Source organism: Zootoca vivipara, chromosome 4 (assembly GCF_963506605.1).
Source record: "Zootoca vivipara chromosome 4, rZooViv1.1, whole genome shotgun sequence".
NCBI lineage: Eukaryota > Metazoa > Chordata > Lepidosauria > Squamata > Lacertidae > Zootoca > Zootoca vivipara.
Window position 1 is genome coordinate 69,554,409 of NC_083279.1, and position 21,426 is coordinate 69,575,834.

The 21,426-nt window shown below is 42.1% G+C and overlaps 1 protein-coding gene across 1 annotated transcript; it reads left to right on the plus strand.

Annotated features, from left to right (window-relative positions):
- Positions 1-1,340: 1,340 nt before the first annotated feature.
- On the plus strand, positions 1,341-21,050 carry ZBTB11 (zinc finger and BTB domain containing 11). Its single transcript, XM_035116033.2, has 11 exons — positions 1,341-2,098; positions 4,199-4,434; positions 4,587-4,818; positions 5,667-6,571; positions 7,977-8,156; positions 9,360-9,593; positions 11,133-11,277; positions 12,670-12,787; positions 13,605-13,763; positions 14,781-14,956; positions 15,866-21,050. Exons 1-11 carry the CDS (start codon positions 1,789-1,791, stop codon positions 16,372-16,374), a joined length of 3,204 nt encoding a protein of 1,067 aa, XP_034971924.1. The 5' UTR covers positions 1,341-1,788; the 3' UTR covers positions 16,375-21,050.
- Positions 21,051-21,426: the final 376 nt, after the last annotated feature.

Sequence of the window (21,426 nt, forward strand, 5' to 3'; positions counted from 1 at the left end):
ATAGCCTGATACTACATTGAAATAGATGGGCTTATAAGAAGCAATTACTGGTATATACATACACAAGGAAGTTCCATTAATTTGAGAGCTGAATAAAAAATATAGAATTTTGCTGTTCTGCTTATCTGCATATGAGCAGAACCTTAATAGTATTCTTCAGATTGCACAGAAATCTGAGATGGGCACTTGTGTGGCATGTCACTAGACCTTATACTGTATATCAGGGGTCCCCAGACTTACCGGGCTTCGGGCCAGTGCCCACTGCGCCGACCGCGCGGCGGGCCGGAGAGCAGGGGAGTGCGCGCCCGTGCGCATGCGCACACGCACACAGTCGGGAAAAAATCGCCGAAAATCGCTTGTGCGCATGCGTATGGGCCTCCCCCGACCCGGAAGTGCATCGGAAATGACCTCTTCTGGGTCGGGAGAAGCCCATATGCATGTGCACAAAGGATTTTCGGCAATTTTTTGCCGATTTTGAAGATCGCCGCGCGCCGTAAGAGCGGGCGGCGGGGGTCGTCGCGGGCCGGATTGGGAGGCTAATTGGGCCGCATCCGGCCCAGGGGCCGTAGTCTGGGAACCCCTGCTGTATATCAATTATATACAGTGCATAAAGGTAATTTCATTTTCCATATTCTCAATTGTTTGGCCTTATTTTAAAGAGTGGAGAGAAAGTTCAGAAGAGCAGCAGTAAAGCACATGCCTTGCATACAATTTCTTTAACATAGGACTGGAGTCATTTGTTAGTATACAATACTGAGGTAGTTACAGGTAGGTTGCTGTGTTGGTCTTCCATAGTCAAAACAAAATTTAAAAAATCCTTCCAGTAGCACCTTAGAGACCAACTAAGTTTGTCATTGGTATGAGCTTTCGTGTGCATGCACACTTCTTAGACGCACCAAGGTTGTCCCTATGTAATGACTTGGAGTTGTCTCATCCAATAGAACACGAAATCTAAAACCAAAGATTCAGATGAGGCAATTCAACAAATTAGCTATTGATCTTTCAATAAATTACTTTACATTGAGTTCACAATTTATTACACAGCCATACGAGTATTTTAGATAAAAGAACAAACACGGTTAAGCCTACTGCAACGTTTGGATGGGATATTTTGCCTGCTTTAAAGATGGCTGCGGCAGCCGAAACACCGGCCCTACGTAGTATCGCCTGTGCTTAGGTAGCCACTAACCCGAGCTGAACCGGGCATCACTTGCCCGCTCCAAACATGGCGGCATTTCCCCCGCCCCCAAACCCCTTCCCTCATCTCCGTTGAGGGCTAGGCGACATCTATCCCTGACCTCACTTCCGCTTGTGCAGCAGCCATTTTGTCTTTCCGTTGATCCTGCTGCCCGAGCTTCTTCCTCCCACCCGTCGCCGCGGACCGCGAAACTCCAGTTCCACCCCCTGGGGCCTGACTCTAGTCTAGACCCGACGGCTTGCTTTTACCACATCAGGCAACTTGCTTCCCCCCCGACCATTCTCGCCATCCCCCCAGCTCCCCGTTCTTGCTTTTCGCACCTACCCAGCCACCCACCCCTGTCCCGTCTCCTTCCTGGCAACCTGTGACAGGAGACGCTTCCCCCACCCCAGCCTCCCCGTCCCCCTTCGCCTCCGAGGGACCCCAAGTGCGCACCCCACCTCCCTCAAACGGCTCCGCTGTCCCAATCCTCCCTCCCTCCGCCGCCGCGGGAGGGTGGGGTGGGGGCTAGAGAAAGAAGCGAGCCTAGGGAAACCGAGTGAGGAGGAAAGGTCCGGGCGGGCGGGCGTCCCTCCATCGCGCGCCCGGCCATGTCGAGCGAGGAGAGCTACCTGGCCATCCTGCGCTACCTGACCAACGAGCGCGAGCCTTACGCGCCGGGCACCGAGGGCAACGCCAAGCGCAAGATCCGCAAGGCGGCCGCCTGCTACGTGGTGCGCGGCGGGACCCTCTACTACCAGCGCCGGCAGCGGGACCAGCAGCGCTTCGCCGAGCTCGAGGTGGTGCTGCAGGCCGAGCGCCGCGCCCGGCTCATCCGAGCGGCGCACCTGGAGCCCGACGGCGCCCACCGGACGCGCCTGCAGACCTGGCAGCGCCTGTCCAAGCGCTACTGGTGGCGAGGTGAGCGGCGCGCGCGGCGCGGGGAAAGCGTGGGTGAGGGGAGCGGGGAAGCGACGGGTCTACGGGCCCGAGCGAGCCAAGCGACACACGCGCCCGCCACACCTCCTGCTCCGGGCGAGGAGCGCCGCCCCTGGTCTTGGCGGACGGAGCTCTCCTCCTCCTCGGAGCTGCTGCAAGACGGGTCGGAGGGGAGCGAGGGGTTGGCTGTGTCCTAGGACGAACTCTGAGGGGGAGGGTTTCCGCTTAAACACACACACACACACACACACACACACACACACACACACACACACACCCGAATGCACCCGAGTCTTGTACCTTAGTGAGCATGTGCTCGCCTTTGGGTAGCCTGCCCGGCCCCAATGTAGAATCCCTTGCAGTCTGGGCTCAGGCAGAGTGTGCGATGTTGACAAGAAGGGCGGTGGGCTGCTTTGTGGATTTTGGCTGTAGCACCGAGTCTTGCAATGAAAAAGGTGAATCAGTCACTAACGTAGTTTTCAGTGTCTTCAGCTCGGTGCCCCCCCCCCATGGAAATGCTTTAGAACTCCAAAATATGGTACATTGGAACTTAGGTAGATGTCTCGTTTTTATTCTAACGTTTATCATTTTACATAGATTGCTTGTGTTCAGTGGGCATCACCCTGACCTGGTTCTCACAAGGATACTCCCATCTAAGACATCCCAGCCACTTGTCCTCTCTGTTGGTTTTCCTGTTGTTGCATGTAGAACTAAGCCATAGCATAAGCCTTAGCATGTTGGCTCATTGTTTGGCTCTCTCCAAGGTTTATCCTGTAACCAAGATTTGACTAGAAGACCTAAACCATGATTTAGGAGCACAGTGGCTAGGGTCTCCTCTCCAGGAGCCTTCAGGTTCGCTCTAAGCCAAGATTTGGCTCGGTGTGGCAAGCACTCTCTTACTAAGTATACCATAATAATAGTCAAGTGGTCATTTGTATGCCTAGATGGGAAGTCTAGTTTCAACTGTGCTCATTGGGAAACAAGTTCTGCTGATTTCAGCAGAGCTTCAAGTAAGTTCCTATTTCCAGATGAAAAAATTCTATTCCAACCAACTGGATTAATTTTTGAGTAAACAGGTTGACTGCAAGTTGTTGTTTTTCTGAAATCTTGGAAGCGCACTTTGTTTTTGCAATGTTTTTTCTTTCTTTTTTGCATAACTATAAAGAGCAAAAATAAGAGTAGACATTAACATGGTTAAGTGGATAGTTCAGCTGTGTGGAATGTGCTAATGTGTTCATTAGATAATATAACTGTTTCAGAGAAGATCTAATACAGTGGACCTGCAGAGGCATTGATGGTTTAAAAACAATTGTGTTATTAAGAATATTTTAATTCAAAATATAAAGTTTTCCCGTATATCTAGCACAGTATCTTATTTGGGGTTTGTTTTTTAAAGCCTGCAATGGGAGGACCTCACAGAAAGAAGATTAGCAACTTCAAGCATATAAATATAGCAATTCACTGCTGTGTAGGCAGAGGACCAACTTGGCAGGGATTGTAGACCCTAAACATTGTCTACAAAGGACCAAAAAAAAAAAACCTTTAGCAGCATTATGCACAGGCTTGCTTGTGAACCAGGAGCATTTCTCAGAGGGTCAAAGAAGGTGACTTGGCAATCGGTCTAACAAAGATATATCTGCTGAGGAACTTCCTGTGCTGTTGGTTCCTAAGTGTGGGAATTGCAAAAGAAAAAAAGTGGTGGGCAGGCCCATGTTGCATGGAAATGTGTGCAGCTTTCAGCAAGTGCCTCATTACCATGATTTGGCACATGGATCAGGAGGAAGGGTCAAGTAAGCAACATTGAGATGCAGCTTGAAGGAGTGGATGTCTTGAATCAATTGCATGCGACTCTGACACTAAGTCACACAAGGAGGTCTAGTAGAAGGTGGAATTGTTGATTCTTGTTGATTCTGTTTCCATACAGTCTGAGTGGAATTATCATCAAAATGAAAGACAAATGTTGTCATTTTCTAGAATTACATGCTGAATATTACCTGAAAGGGCAAAGGTGAATACTGTACATCCTTTTTTTGCATCCATGAAGCAATATTTACAATAATTTTTTTGTATGCCTTTCTTTAGGTATTCTGAAGCAAGTTAAAGATTATATTAAGGAATGTAGCAAATGCCAGGAAAAATTGGATCGTTCCAGATCTTTGTCTGATCCTTCTGAAATGCTGGAAGAACTAGGTTTAGACACAATATCTCACGAAGACAGTAATGAAACAGATGACGAATTAAGTAACTCGGCGTCGCTTCCAGCAGCTTTGCCAAAACCTGTGAAAAAGAAGCCAATAGCCAAACATGAGCTTGTTTTTGTAAGTAACTTTTTATACAATCTGGTACCTAGGTTTATTTTTTATTTGTATTATTTAATGATGTAAATAAAAGATTTAAACTAGGATTTACAAGTAAACAAAGTTTAAACACACTCCTTGTTACTTTTTCTTTTTTTAAAAAAAAAACCCAGGTTGATAGTAAAGGTCTTGTGAAACAAACTTCTCCAAAGCATTCTCTGTCAGTCTTAAACCAACTGAATCAGCAGCGGCTTTCCAATCAGTTTTGTGATGTTACTTTGCTTATTGAAGGTGAAGTGTACAAAGCACACAAATCTATATTGGCAGCCAACAGTGAGTACTTCAGAGAACTTTTCATCGAAAAAGGAGCTGTTTCCAGTCATGAAGCTGTGGTGGATCTTTCAGGTAAACTGATCTAAGCAACAACAACAACTAAAACCCTAATAAATAAGATATTTAACTTTTTTAAAAAAGCTATTCACTTGTTGTTTTTTGGTCAAATAGAAAAGATGTTGAAAACCTGTAGGGTATCTTCTCCTGTCCTGTCCCCCCCTCCACACACACACCATCAAAGACGACTGAATGCTTGATTTCATTTTGTCTATTTGCATACTCTGCTTAGATTGATAGGTAGCTGATTTAGCCAGACAAAATTCCCCAGCTGGTTTGTTTATTTAATAGATCTTTACCCTGCCCTTTCAGGACAAGTCACTTCCCCAAGACTTACAGTAAATATATATTAAGTATATTAATTACAGATCAAAAATATTGAAATAACCAGATAAAATAATCAGAGAGCAGTGACACACATTAAAAATTAATAAAACTCTGAACAAAACAGAAGTTTTTAAAGATATGCTCAAAGGCAGATAGCAACAAGGCCATACATACTGCCTTACAGAGAAAATTCCACAAGATGTTGGGTTACTGCTGAAAAGAGCCTGTTTGATGCTTGCCATATTATAAACTATCCTGTGGTCTTTGGATGAAGGGTGGTATAGAAATTATATGTGTCTGATTTCCAAAATCCTTCAGCTGCATTTCTCGGGTATTCCTCCCAAAGTTGCCTAATTTGCCCTTCGGAACTCCAAGAATGTGGTCATACAAATCAAAAATTATCCCCAAGGACTTTGTTCATATGGTTTGAGGCTGTTATTATAGTTAGCTGGTAATGAACAAAAACAACAATTTATTTCTAAATAAATTAGTGATCATCTCTTAAAACCCTTTTGTCACCTTCTTATTTTTTGCAGGCTTTCGCAAGGCCAGCTTCCTCCCTTTGCTAGAATTTGCTTATACCTCAGAGCTGACGTTTGATTTCTGCAATATGGCAGCTGTAGCTGAGCTGGCCCAACATCTCCTCATGACAGAAGTCCTGGAAATCTGCGAAAATGTGCACAAGCAAATGGAAGATAAACAAATCACAGTGTACCAAAAAGGAGATGTTCAGATAGTCGAGGTAGCTCAAACTCTTTTAGAGCAGAACGAAAGTGAGGTAGCTCAAACTCTTTTAGAGCAGAACGAAAGTGAGGTAGCTCAGAATCTTTCAGAGCAGAACGAAATCCCATTGAACCCAGCGGACAGCGTGGAGCAGCCTTTACCTACAGAAGATGCTGTAGCAACTGTGAACGGAACATGTTTGAGTACTGAGGTGGAAGAAATGGCTACGCCTGAGGCTGCACCGCAAACTGCTTCAGAGCATCTCGTGGACAATCCTCCAGAGCCTCTAGTGCAATCTACTTGTGTAGAAATGACCGAAACTGAAGAAAAAACCCAAACCGTAGAATGTACCACAAATCAGACTGTTTCTGTAGTGCAGTCAGAGCCTCCAGCAGCAGAACAAGTTATTATCAGCACTCAGGCAGAAAGTGATACTGATCAGAACGATGGAAGTGAACAAAACGTGATTAGTGAAACAAATGCAGATGCTGCCTCTGAAGATAATCGGGAAGGACTTAAGCGAAAACGTGGCAGGCCATGTAAAATGCAGAGCACTCCTCAGTCTCAGTCAGAAACCTCAGTTTCTGGTCAAGATGACACCTACAAAAGCAAGCTACGTCAGCGTTCTGTGAGTGAGGGTGGCTATATCAAGTTGCACAAGGGCATTGAGAAAAAACTACAAAATAGAAAACCGGCAGCCAAATCAGCCATTCAGCAGGTATGCTCAAAATCTTCCCGTCCAAAGATGAAAACCTTTATTTGTGTCCACTGTGTGTGTGTGTGTGTGTGTTTGTAAAAATAAGGATATATCTTTGTTTCCCTTTCTTGCATTTCAATCCCAGCAAGGCTTCCAATGCAGTTTACAATAAAAAAAATTTTTTAAAAGATGTAATGTATACAAAATCGTAACATCAACAGATGTAATGATTAAAACAGTCAACAAAAGTAAATTCAACAGTAGAAGAAAACAATTCTAGTTCCACTGTTGGTTTGAGATCTCACTGCTTCCTGCTGTAGCCCTAACATCAGGGGACATAATAGGGTCTTGCCAAAGGATGTGAATTCACTAGAAAGATATGCAGGAGATATTCAAGGACCGCTTTTTCCCATATGAAGGTCCAGAGGGTGGCAACCCAAGTTCAGGCCTTTTCTCTGGTAACTCCCTGTTTATAGAATACTCCCCCCAGGGAGGCTCACCTGTTGCCATCAGGTATAGATATATCTTTAGGTACCAAGCAAACCAGGACTTTGACTTCAGCTATCTATGGCCTTTTAGAAGTGGTTGGGATGTTATTGATATATTTCTGTTTCCTCTTCATTGAAATATATCTGTGTGGGGTTTATTGCCTATTTGTTTGGTTGTAAGTTGCTTTGGCCTGGGTGAGCTAAAGCGACGGACAAATTTAATAAATGATGATGATTTCACTGTGAGTATGCCCAAACTTGTTTCTTCCTTTCAGGAGGCTTATTGCAACATTTGAGAACCTATAAATTAATGTGTAGAAGCCTTGAGTAAGCACAGCCTATATGTAAAGTACTTGTAGAGTGGTTTGGTAATGTGTAAGCAGAAAACTGTAATCACAGCTTCGCCATGACATGCCTCTTAATTCAAAACTAGATTTGTGCTCCATTATTGCCCACTTTCGTCATTGCAGCTCCTACATTGCTCTATACCAAATAGTGTTGCTCCTTGGAGTCTGCAAGTACAGCATGAATATCTGTAGCAAAGGATGTGTCAGACATACAGCTGAACATGTGAAGACTCCAGTGTGACCTGGGACTCAAATCACGTAGAATTCTAGCTGTACACACTTTGGTGTTAACATACATGGGTGCTGTACACACAGAAAACAGGTGGTGGAATAACCTGGCACGCTTCTGCTCCAGTGGAGAGCAACATGGACATAATAATGTCTGAAGAGGGCTCACATGTTGAGGAATTCTGAGCTAATACGAGCATGTAGGTTTTATGGGGAATATCACATATATATTCCTCATGTCCCTTTGCTAAAATTGAGCTATTTTAAAAGAAAACTTCCTTTGCTATTCCACTTGGGTTGTTGATTTTAAGTTCCCCGCCCCCCCCTGTGTAATGTTAATTGTAACCAATCATTTTCAATTAGGTTGCCATGAAGCTAGTGCAAAGAGGCAAGAAGATGAAGCAGCCCAAGAGAGACACGACAGAGCACAGTGAGACAGAAACGCAGCACAAATGTGGTGAATGTGGAATGGTTTTTCAGAGGCGTTATGCTCTTATAATGCACACACTGAAGCATGAAAGGACAAAGAATTTTAAATGTCCAGTAAGTTTCCCCTTTAAATTACTCTAAACTGGCACTTCTGTAGCAATGCTTGTTCATGCATTTATTACTTAACTTTATTTTTTATTTTTTAAAAAATGTACAAATTACCATTTAATACAGAGTTTAAAAACGGCTCAAATGTTATGTAAATGTTAACAATAAATTAAAAGCATCATGCGACTGAACGTTACCTAAGATTTGTCATTCTATAACATAAGAAATATAGAGAATCTTTCAATAAATCTATTGGTTTTGTTAATCTGTGTTCTCCTAGAATATATTAATTTAAACAGTCTCACAGTAAACCATATTTTCTCAAACCAATATATTGTTAGAGGAACATTGTTTCCCCCTGTTGTTTTCTGCTAAAATTGTTTGGTTGCTTCTAGCAGATTGAGATCTGGAACTGTGTTTTTTAGATGATCCCAGTAGTATCTTAGGATACCAAGGGTTAGGGTACCCTAGAGTTTTTGTAACTGATTATATTACAAAAGTTCTGAAAGATAGGAAATTCCCAATATATGTGCAAAAAAATCTGTCTGTGTCATCTCACAGCTCCAGCAATTGTCCTGTCCTTTTCTATAAATCAGGTTTAATGTGTATGGTGTTAAATTCCATTGCTATTAGATTTTTAAAATTTCCCTTTAAATTTGCTGAAACTAGTCATGCTAGGCGAATGAGTACATAGTCATTTCCATTCATCAGTTCATGTTTCATGTCCAACATCTCTCTATTCTTTAAACGCTAGATTAATTGAGTTGTGTACAGCCTACCACTTCCCTTCGATAATCCAATTGGCATTTAACATTGCAGTAATCTCCCAGCGTGGTTTCTCAAAAGATAACAATTCCAACTTAAACTCTCATCACTGCTCTTAAATATGTTTCAGCTCTCCAGTCAGATAGCTTAGATTCATAGTCTCTAGACTTGGAGTGTTACAAGGCAAATGTTGTTGCCATTCCTGTCTGCAATTTGTAATATGCATAAAGTGGAACAGACTTTTAGAATTTGAATTGTCACAGATCTATGCATTGCTATTTATACATTACTTTTACCTGTAAGGTATGCAAACTTAGAAGTAAGTCCCTTATCTAGTAGACGGAGAGAACTCTTCCAGTTACAAAACTGTTACATGAATGTTGATCTCTGATTCTTAGTGTTAAGATTTCAAGTGACATATCAAAACATTTTTATGTTTCTCAGCTGTGCAAAAAAGAGTTTCAGTATGGTGCCTCGCTGCGAGCTCACCTTGTTCGCCATACCCGAAAAAATGAAGTGACTGTTGCAACTGCCAGTATAGAGGAGAGTGGTGCAGCTATGAAGGGCAGAACTAAGCGGGAGTTTATCTGTGATATATGTGGAAGAAGTTTGCCTAAACTCTACTCTCTGAGAATCCATATGTTGAAACATACAGGTGTAAAGCCACATGCATGTAAGGTAAAAGTAATGCTTTATGGCCTCACATTTTTTATGTATTTCTTGCAATATTTTAGCCATGTGGCTTATAGCTTATACGAAGTTCAATCGCTATCTGAAAGTAACAGAATTTATAACACTGAATACTGCTGAAATGAAGGAAAAGTGGATGGGAACTTTGAGTTAAGTTTTAATGTAGCCTAGAAAAACCTTGAAAAACTTCAGTATTAGGCTGTGAAACCTTTCATTAATTATAAACCATAGTTAAAATCTTGATTCTGCATTACTTCAAAAAGATGGGTGCTGTGGCCACCATGCTTCATTTACTTAATCGCAATGGCCTACATTTCTTTTAAACTCGCATTGGTTCCAATGATACCGATATAATATTTAGCTAGGTCATACTCAGAGTAGACTCATTGAAATCAATTGAGGTAAGTTACGGAAGCCTATTGATTTTATTGTGTCTGCTCTGCGACTAATGTTGATATCACCCAGCCAGTTTGGCTTTTATATGTATTGGGTGAAATCCAATGCTGCCATTCCACTGGCAGAACGGCTTTTGATCCAGCAGTGGTGCCTGCGCGCTCCTGAAATATTCTGAGCAACTCGTTCTTCAAGACCTCCCAACAACCCACTGGAAGGTTGTGAGGGCTGCAGGGGGAATGGGCATAGGAGAAAATGGCCTTTTCTTACGTTAGCTGATGCTTCCACTGGATCAAAAGCTATTAATGCAAGCAGAACAGTAGCGATTGAATTCATTGATTATAAAAACATCTAATTGCATTTGCAGGTGTACCGTAGGTGTTCGGAGTTTAGTAGGCAGACTTGCTACATTTATTTTCTGTTTTGCAATTTTCAAGACTGAAATTTGAATTGGTTGTGCTAGGTTTCTAAGATCATCAATGATTATCTCAGTTTGCACTGTCATTAAAGGGTATGCATTACCTTATTTGGAGGTCTTTAAGCAGAGGCTTGACAGCCATCTGTCAGGAATGCTTTGATGGTGTTTCCTGCTTGGCAGGGGGTTGGGCTGGATGGCCCTTGTGGTCTCTTCCAACTCTATGATTCTATGATTTCTCAGATGCTCTCTGGAGCTTTGAGTTTTACTGGAATAAGTTTTTTCTTCTTCGCTGAAATGCTAAACTACTTCTGCAGGTACAAATTGTGGGCTGTATCCAACTAAGTAGATCTGGTAGCACAAGGATTTCTGCTTTCACAGGGGAGGTTTGCCACCCTCTCTTCTCCCACATGCCCACTCTGCACTCCCCAAATCTGCTCCAGAGGGTTGGGAAGCCCCCCAGAACAGATTTAAGGGGGCACAGGAAGAGGAGAGGAGAGGGAGGTGAAGTCCCTTTAGCAGCCAAAGGTAGTTGCACTAATGGATCTGTTTAGTTGGATACTAAATCCCTTTGTCTCCTAGTCTCCTAGTTTTGCCATAAAACTACTCGTATTGGGAAGAGGAGGTCTTACTTTACCATCTAATGCTTCCTTTATCATAGGTAGTTGCTGTCTGTCTGGAAGGATGGTAACATTTGCTGACAATTTGGTCTCTTGCAGATTTGTGGAAAGTCGTTTACTTACAAACACGGTTTAAAGATGCACCTTGCGCTCCATGAGGCACAGAAGCAGTTTAAATGTGACTTGTGTGATAAGTCTTTTGTCACAAAAAGAAGTCTTCAGGAGCATATAAGCATTCACACAGGTAGATGAGAGAGACCCTTTCTTATTAATGAAAAAGTAGCACCTGCACTTTGCTTTCATGGGTGTATAAACTGAATGCACTCAAAACTACAAATATTTAGCTAGTGGTTTCAGTTCAGTGAAATTCAGCATTCCAGCCATATGTGATGAGGGAGCTGAGAGACTAGAGCTCTAGAGTTTCTATTTTCAACTGGCAGCTTTGAATTGGTATATTAAATTCAGTTTTATTTTATATTAATTGCTTATTTTATGAATATTGTTTCTGATTCATGGTGTTAGCAGTTGAATCAACTAAAAAAGGGGGGATGAAATTATTTTCTCCGCATCCCTTACCACAACTTATCCCCCATTTGTCTGTAGTACAGGGTGAGGCTTTTCCCTTGTCTTCTTTGTAGTCCTTGTTCCCGCAGTTTTTTCTGTAGTCACTGCCCAAACTATTTGTCATCTCCTGTGAGCTTCTTCCATTTCCATAGAACCATATCTCTACAGATTTCTCCATAATTCTGATGCCTTCTTGGCCCTGTTGTACTCATTTCTTTCTTCTGCCTTAGCTGGCCTCCTCTAAAGTATGTTTGAATTATTGGTCAGTTGAATTATTAGTCAATTATTCCATGCCTAAATATTTTTCCCACATGTGTAATAAGACTGGAGTGTGGTGCAACATGCCTTAGCTATCCCTGTGCCGTAACTGTCAACAACATATCTACCTACTCTCACCTTCCTTTTATCCCATTTGCTGCCTCTACCCCCTTTCATAGCTGCCAAGTTTTCCCTTTTCTCATGAGGAAGCCTATTCAGCATAAGGGAATTTCCCTTTAAAAAAGGGAGAACTTGGCAGCTATGCCCCCTTTCCCAGTGAATATTCTTTTTCTTCTTCGTTAAACTTGCATACCGCCTTTCACCTGAAGATCACAGTATGTTGCACAACATAAAAATACAAAACAAGAACAAAAATTCAAAAGGTAGCATTTTGCTGACAATGGACTCCAAAACTCCGGTCTTGTTATCGCCTACACTTCCTGGTAGATGGAGCCTAGTTGGGCTCTCAGTCAGTCAATCAGCAGGGATTGGAGTGTGAAAGGATTCCTTCTGAGGACCAAAGATGCAAAAACATCTGGCTTCCTCAAGAGGAGGAATTCCAGTAGCTGTGGAGGGGGGCCAGATGAACAGCTCACCTCTTCCACTGATTGTCTCTAGCTGCTGCTACCTCTGAGAGCAAAGTATCCATTTTCCTCAACTAACCTCCTTCCTGTTGTATTTGCTCGCATTGTCTTCTCTCATATTTTAGCCAAAACCATGCAAGGAAATGCATTTCAAAAGCATTTTCAATGTTTTTGCCTTAAGTTGAATACAATAGCATCTATTAAAGCCATTGCCCCTATTATTTTGTCAGGAGAATCAAAATACTTTTGTTCACACTGTGGAAAGTCTTTCCATAGAGCTTCAGGACTTAGCAAGCATATAAAGAAACACCAGCCAAAACCTGAAATTCGTGGATATCAGTGTACTCAGTAAGTATGAATAGAATTGCAAGCCTTTAAACGTTTTAAGTATATTTTTGCCAATTTCATTGGGTATCAAAATGAATTCCCATGTTACTTTTACATAATTCTGCCAGGCTGTTTCAGGCAAGCCATGCCCGCTTAACATGTCACGTGTGGGGCAGAGAAGGATGAAGCTTGGCTCCCTGCTTCCAAGACACATGACACTGAGATATCTCAGTTGGTAGAGCATGAGACTCTTAATCTCAGGGTTGTTTGGTTTGGACTATAATCAGGCACATCCAACAGTTAGATTGTGATCTACCGATAGATCACTGGACATCTGTGGTAGATCACTGGCTCCCCCCAAAGAAGCTCAACAACATTGGTTCCCCTCAAAAAAGCTCAACATTTTTGCCCTACACCCCCCAAAAATGTGGCTTTCCTCCTCCCTAAAAGGTCAACAACTTTGACCCGAACCCCTAAAAAATAGGGCTTTCCTTCCTAAAAAAAAAGCTCAACAACCTTTACCTGAACCCAAAAAAGGGGGTAGATCACTGCCAGTTTTTAACTCTGTGAGTAGATCACAGTCTCTTGGGATTTGGCCACCCCTGGACTATATAATCCTTGTGGTCCCTTTCCAACTCAACGATTCAATGGCAACCAGCTGGCTGTTGGGCATTTCAGAAGTGCCATACAAAGCACTTTGGAAATGCTCTCTGCACATCACTTCTCAAGTGCCCAACAGCCATTTGGGAGGCATTTGGGAAGCGCTGCCCAGAGTGCTTTGCAAACCTTTCCCAGTAGGTTCCTTTAACCAAATGTGTACAATTGCGTACTGTTTCAGATGTGAGAAAAGTTTCTATGAACCCCGAGATCTCCGACAGCACATGAACAAGCATCTTGGGGTGAAACCATTCCAGTGCCAATCTTGTGGAAAGTGCTATAGTTGGAAAAAAGATTGGTATTCCCATGTGAAGTCCCATTCTGTTACTGAGCCTTACAGGTAAATCAAGTTAACTAGTCTAAGCTTTGAATAAATAATAAGATAAAAGACCTGTAGCCAAGTCAGTGTGTACTTTGTAATTATGCTTGTGCATAATGGAATGTCTTTTGTATACATATTTTAAAATTCTGTGTCACAGCTATCAGGAAGTATTTTGATTATCGCCTCAACTCGGCCACTAGACTTCCTACAGCTCCTAAAAGTTTCTTAATGTGTTAAAAGGAAGCTTGCTACATTTGTTGTGACCTGGAGGTACTCCAGCCTCCTTCACAACACAGGGTAGTGGTGGTGGTTTTCAAAAGTTGTTTAACAGATTAGCCCATATGGAATTTAGCCTGCGGCTATCCATTATACACTGTGTGTCCTATTGGGGTTCTAGAAAAAGATGTATAATGCAATTGTAGCATGAGGAATAAAGAGTACAGTGCACTTGCAACTCATGCCACACAGGGACTTTGTATAATTATACCTCGGTTTAAGTCCGCTGCGGTTTGAGTACTTTCGGTTTACTTCTGGGTTTTGCCGCGCGCGCATGCGCAGAAGCGCTCTATCAGTGCTTCGCACACAATCGCCCCTCAATTTAAGTACTTTTCAGGGAGCAAATGGCACCCCAGAACCAATTAAGTACTTAAACTGAGGTACCATTATACTCACCAAGTAATCTGATTGGGGTAAAAATGACTTCCCAGCCCAAATACTCATTATTGTAAGAGTTATAAATACAGTGGTACCTCTACTTATGAATAACTCTACTTACAAATGTTTCTACTTACGAATGGAGCTCCATCCGCCATCTTGGATGCGGTTTAGATAGGATCTTTTCTACTTACGAATTTTTAGATAGGGTTGCTTCTACTTACGAATTTTTTCTCCCAATGCATTCCTATGGGATTCAACTTACAAATTTTTTCGACTTACAAATGTGCGTTCGGAACGCATTAAATTCGTAAGTAGAGGTACCACTGTACTTTTAGGACTTTTCTATCCTGCGCTAATTGTCTTCTCTTGTTTTTTTAGGTGCAATGTGTGTGGCAAAGAATTCTATGAGAAAGCTTTGTACAGAAGGCATGTCAAGAAAGCAACTCATGGGAAAAAAGGAAGAGCAAAGCAAAATTTGGAACGTATTTGTGAGCACTGTGGGAGAAAATTCACCCAGCTTCGGGAGTACAGAAGACACATGAACAACCATGAGGGTAAATCTGACAAGTTTAACTTTAAGAATAGTGCCATGTTTCAATAAATGAATAAAAATGGGGACTTAGAAAACATTAAATTTAAGGGGGAAATGGCTTGTCAGCACTGCTTTGAGCTAGGCTAGAAATAATGGACTGCGTATAAATAAGTGGTGCATCTATGAAATGATGAAAAATTAATGAACAAATGAGACTATCATGCTGTAGCCAGACTGCCATGGTTTTCTTCGCTCCGTATAATTTTTCTGCATACATCTTTGTAGCGGACTTAGTGACTTCCAAGTATGCTTTATGAATCCAGACCTGATTAGACTCACCAGGGCTCCCCATTGGGCCTGCAATGCCATTTTGGACATGCCCAATGTCTTCAGGTGTGGGGCAGGAAGAAAGCTGGCTCAGCTGTAAGGGCATTTGCAGACACCATCAAGCAGCTGATCAGTGTTGCTTAAGCAAAGCACTGAGCAAGGTGTCAGCTGATTGTTGGCTCTTCAGAAGCACCTTTCAAAGCATTGTTCAAGAGCACTTTGAAAGGGGCCCCTGAAGACACCTGCGGGCAGAAGGTGACTGGGTGTCATGTGCCAGTGTTTGCCCACACTACAGGAGGATAACCATTTGACCCACTGGCCAGATCCAGTCGCCCACCCATGCAGTAAATCATTAAGGAAAGTATTGTAATGTTAATAAAAACACTATTTCAACAAAGGTTCAAATGCAGAAAACGCTCCAAGTGTCTGGTAGCAATATATTGTAACATGGATAGATGAAAAAAGAGTGAGTACTCTATTGTAATTTGGGGGTCTGAACTAATTGATACAGGAGTATTTCTTAATTACACTTTTGGTAACCAGTAGGTTTTGCTTAGCCTTTCAAACGTTGTTACCTCCTTTCTTTCTTTATTTTGTTAAATAGGTGTTAAACCCTTTGAATGTCTAACCTGTGGAGTGGCTTGGGCTGATGCACGTTCTTTAAAGCGCCACGTACGGTCACACACTGGAGAGAGGCCTTACGTTTGTCCAGTATGCAATGAAGCCTACATAGATGCCCGTACCTTAAGAAAGCACATGACCAAGTTCCACCGGGATTATGTACCTTGTAAAATTATGCTGGAAAAGGACACACTTCAGTTTCATAATCAGGGAACCCAAGTAGAACATGCCATCAGCATTCTAGCATCTGATGTGCCGGAACAAGAAACAGAGGTTTGCAGTGAAGAGATTGAAACAGTAGTAGTGACTGAAGAAACACTGGAAACACCTGCAACTGCTGAAGACTGTACAACAGTTTCCACACTTTCTGACCAAAGTATCATGCAGGTCGTCAATTATGTGTTGGCACAACAAGGACAAAAAATGACTGAGGTCACAGAAGCCATTCAAACTGTAGAAGTGGAGGTAGAACATGTTTCTGATCCAGACTGAATACAAAAGTTCACAAATAAGGAAGGTGACCTGGGGGAAGCGGCATGCAATTATCAAAGTATTAACCGTCATACTGGTTGGATTTTTACCGTAATAGCTCCAGAACACTGCTCAGAGTTTCTTATTGCCTCTGTAATAAGACGCAAAATCAAAGACTTTCCGTATAAGCCATGGACATGTACTAAGACTACTGATCAGTTGTAATCACTTAGTAAAATCTCAAAAATAAAGTCATTGGTGTGGTAGTGGTAGGTATGTTGTAGTTTCTGTTTTCCCCTGTGCAGTTTGCTTTTACACTGCTGTTTTGGCTTTGTTGGGCAGTTTGGTATGCTACAGAGTTGTGCCAGTCACTTAAAAACTCAACTATGTTTGGAGTTCACTGAAAAGCAGGATAGGAGTTTGATCTGCAAGTTTACCTATGAACCTGTTATCGATATAGATGAATACTCTGATCATGGATCTGATCATGAGAGGGATTGAGGCGGTGAGTTGTACTCCAGTGTGTATGTTGGGGCAAATCTCTGCTGCATTGTACATTCCTGCACTTTTTCAGTTTTGTCTCTTGCATAACCTGTAAAAGTACTTTTAAGATTGCATGTCCTACAACTAGAAAACATAATTGTATACTTTATATATATACGCTGGTGCAATTATGCTTCATTAAGAGCACTGTAAACAAAGAAAAACTAAGGAATGTGCTGTGTATATGAAAGCCGAGAGTTCATACATTTTTATTTTGTTATACATTTAAACTTCCATGAAACCTAACTTTTGTATATGCAGTTTTGAGAGGTAAGGAATTAAAACCTAGCTGCCAAGATTAATAATTTTAAAAAGAAAAACTTGACCCATTAGAGTAAGATGCAAAAGAGCACCATAGGGTTCCAATTGAGTTGTTTATCAAACCATAACAGGTGAAATCTATATCCATAGCAGTAATATTGAGCTATTGTTGGTAAACTCTAATCAAGCCAATTACTATGTATTATAGATGCTTGCAGTTTGTATTTTTAAAGAAATCAATTTCTGAATCAATTAGGAGCTAAGCTGTTACCTGTTCTCTGTAAAAACAGACCAACAGAACCAATGCCTTATATGAAGAATAGCATGTCCTCCCATAATGGGGATATTGAGTCTGTTTTCTCTGGATTGTAAGTGGTGATTGTCTCTTGTAAAGTACCAGTAACAGTTTACTGAAGCAGAAAGCAAAATTGTTTAGTGTCTGTAAATTATGTATACCTTGATTAGCCATATATTCAAGAAAACTATTCACAATGACTATAGAACTCAGTATGCTTGTTAAAGAACAAAATGTAACAATGTGAAAGATGAGGGCAAGGGAGCAGACTTGGCTACAGGTTCTAGTTCTCCCCCCTCCCCTATTTAAAAATACAGTAAAGCCAGAGATTGAATGGGTATAAGCACAACCATGTGGATCCAAAATGGCAAAGTCTGTGTCAGTGGCAACATGGCTTCATCTCAAAAGTTGTTTAGAATATTAATTATAGTGTCAGTGGTGATGTCTGCTTCTAAACCAGACATCCCCAAACTGCAGCCCTCCAGATGTTTTGGCCTACAACTCCCATGATCCCTAGCTAACAGGACCAGTGGTCGGGGAAGATGGGAATTGTAGTCCAAAACATCTGGAGGGCCGAAGTTTGGGGATGCCTGTTCTAAACATTCTAAAAAGTTTACTGTGCACATAACAAGTTCAGGCTTTCACCTATCTTAAAAGAATCATGAAATTCCAGCTGAAATTCTCATACCTGGCAACAGTAGTTAACTTACAGGGGTCCAAACTTTCATCTGTCTCACTTTGTTTTCATTAAACAAAGGGTAGCCCGTTAAAGAATACTGTTGTGTTATGTTGCTGGTTGGTGTGAGAAAAGATGTGAAGTTGTTTGTTGTTCAATCGTGATGTATTTGAAACATTGCTTCCTCCAGTGACGGCAAGAAGCCCTGCTGTAGCAGAAATTTAAATTCTCAGGATTCTTATCAATCTACAGTACTGTATAGGCATTTTAGTCTTGACCTTAAATCTAAACACAAATTTTAATACAGTGGTACCTCGACTTACGAACGACTCGACAACCGAATTTTTCGACTTACGAATGGGGCAAATGGCCGCACCTTACGAATTTCTCAACATCCGAACGGAAACCGCAGCGGTTTTAGATAGGGTTTTTTCGACTTACGAATTTTTAGTTGGGGTTGCTTCGACTTACGAATTTTTCCGTTTCCAATGCATTCCTATGGGAAATCACGTTTCCAATGGCGCTTTTCGACTTACGAATTTTTCGACCTACGAAGGTGCCTTCAGAACGGATTAAATTCGTAAGTCGAGGCACCACTGTACTAGAAACAAAGCAGAGCTTGTTTAAAACTGGAAAAGTATCCCTGTACTGTTATATTAGTATGCATGTACATGGTGCCATACAAAGAATGTATCTACAGCAAGGGACTTACAAGCTAGAAAAAGACAGAAGAGCTACTGGGATGTAATTTCTCTGTTCAAAGGATAGGAGAGACTGTTCTTTCACAGAGTGGTTACATTGTAGATAATACACTGGAAGGGGTAGGACCTCTGGTGGGAGCGCATTATGCTCTTTCTGGAGTAATTTGTCCACCTTTAGGGGAAACTGATTCTAAACCTCTGCTGCCTTGTAGGATATCTGTGGGAAAAGAAAAGGCTAAGGAGTAATCCCTCAGAATGGAGTCCCTAAGATGGTTGGATGGCACCCTGTATGCCTCCTTCCAGCAACTCCTGCAGCCAAGCTCTGCTTTCCTTTGAACCACATCAGCAAGGGGTCTTGTAAGGTCGAGGCGGCTCAGAATTTCCATATGTACTGCCCAGACTTGAGCCCCAAGGTCACTTCAATGCTGCTAAAGCAGCGATTTGACTTCACCCCTGGAGGTACATTCCATTGTCTCTTGAGACAGATGCCAACAACGCGGATTGGGGGGGGGGGTGAATGGAAGGTTAAACAGGATAGAATATGCAACTACGCAGGTACCCTTCAGATTTTTGGACTACAGCTCCCATAATCTCTAAGCATCGGCCATGATGAGAGCTGCAGTCCTGAACATCTGAAGAGTTGGGGAAGGTTGCAGTATAGTATTGGAGGCTAAGGTGTTGTCAAAACCATCCTTTACCCTGGTGCTGCAGAAGATGACATCACCATTGCTCCAATAGTCCCAAAGCTGTACTCCAGACATCCCCAAACTTTGGCACTCCAGATGTTTTGGACTACAATTCCCCTCTTCCCCGGTCCTGTTAGCTAGGGATCATGGGAGTTGTAGGCCGAAACATCTGGAAGGCCGCAGTTTGGGGATGCCTGCTGTACTCCCTTAACTATACCACTAACAATGGCAAGAGGTAACACTAGCAGTTGGTGTCATGCCTGACAGCCATCTTCCACTGGACAAACCCAGGTTCATCATAGGCTTTGACAGCTACTGAAGTTAATAGGGAGTTTCAACTAGACCCAGACAGTCTTTCTCTGCTGGGTTAAAAGCCTCATCCCAGACACCAATACTGGCACCCAGTGGTAGTGGTGGGGCAAGAACAGGGGTTCCCAAACTAAGGCCCGGGGGCCAGATGCGGCCCAATCGCCTTCTAAATCCGGCCCGCAGACGGTCTAGGAATCAGCATGTTTTTACATGAGTAGAATGTGTCCTTTTATTTAAAATGCATCTCTGGGTTATTTGTGGGGCATAGGAATTCGTTCATATATTTTTTCAAAATATAGTCCGGCCCCCCACAAGGTCTGAGGGATAGTGGACCGGCCCCCTGCTGAAAAAGTTTGCTGACCCCTGGGCAAGAAGCTAGGTTCTGTTACCCATAGTCCTAGCAGCTCTGGGAAATATCATAATGCCTTACAATCCACTCTAAGCAAAACTCGTCACCCATGGAATACCCAATTACAAGACATTATTCCCTTGCAAGAAGCAGTAATGACTAATATCCTTCCCCGCACCCCAAATTTCTTAGTGCCTTTTTTACATTATCTTTTCAAAATGGTTTACTGAACCGTCTTATGTTTTTCTGTAATTCATTAAAATAGTTTACAGTACAGTACTGCTATTCTAACAAAAGGCTTCAAACCAGCTTACAGTAGCACATATATATACAAATGACAATAAGACCAAAACTTAAACAGATTCCCTGATACAATTTAAATTTTCATTCTTCCCCAAACCACAATGTGGGTCCTCTAAAAAGGAGTTCCACGATAGTAAAGATGCACTGGTATGTGTTAGAAGTCAGCGCCTGCTCTTATTTCTTGCAGTTGATTTGATTCATTTTGACAGCTTCTGAGATGTGTTTAAGACCTTTTTTAAGGACTCAATAGTGCTGCCACAAAATAGTGTGCTTTTGAGTTTCCCAGAACTCTTGCAAGCCAGGTATTAAGCAAAGGTAGCAAAATTATGATAGTTCAACACAGAATCCCTCATTTTTGTGTGTTCTAGGAACGAGATGGTTGGACAGTGTTCTCGAAGCTACGAACACGAGTTTGACCAAACTGCGGGAGGCAGTGGAAGACAGGAGTGCCTGGCGTGCTATGGTCCATGGGGTCACGAAGAGTCGGACACGACTAAACGACTAAACAACAACAAGGGAACATAAGCTTGCTCCCAATTTTGAAATACTACCTGTAATGATTAAATAGTGTAATAAACATGTTGCTAAGCTCCAATCGTTACACCTGTGATGACACATTTTAATTAAAATCAACAGAATTGAAGTTCCTCTAACAGGCTTGCCACAGGTGCATAAACTGAAACTGCTCTGATGCCTGGAAACCACAGCTGGCACTTAGGAATTTTACATATCTTGAGCCATATAAAAATATTGTGCCAGGAGATGGGACTATTGTAGAACATGCTCACAATTTGTATGTAGTGAGGAATTTGTGTTTTGTACCCTGAAAAACAGGGTTAATGCTCTATACACCCATTCCTGACCTCTATTTGACAAACAAGCAATGACAAATATTTTGCTTGAAGAGAGGCATGCAAACATATCAAATCCTCTAAAGTAGTGGCTTTCAG

What these genes read in the sequence shown, in the direction of transcription:
- ZBTB11 (XM_035116033.2), top strand. Translation starts at nt 1,789, where the DNA reads ATGTCGAGCGAGGAGAGCTACCTGGCCATCCTGCGCTACCTGACCAAC. An exon ending in CAAAGAATTTTAAATGTCCA is followed by an intron (nt 8,157 to 9,359) that starts GTAAGTTTCCCC and finishes TATGTTTCTCAG; the next exon opens with CTGTGCAAAAAAGAGTTTCA. An exon ending in TAAAGCCACATGCATGTAAG is followed by an intron (nt 9,594 to 11,132) that starts GTAAAAGTAATG and finishes GGTCTCTTGCAG; the next exon opens with ATTTGTGGAAAGTCGTTTAC.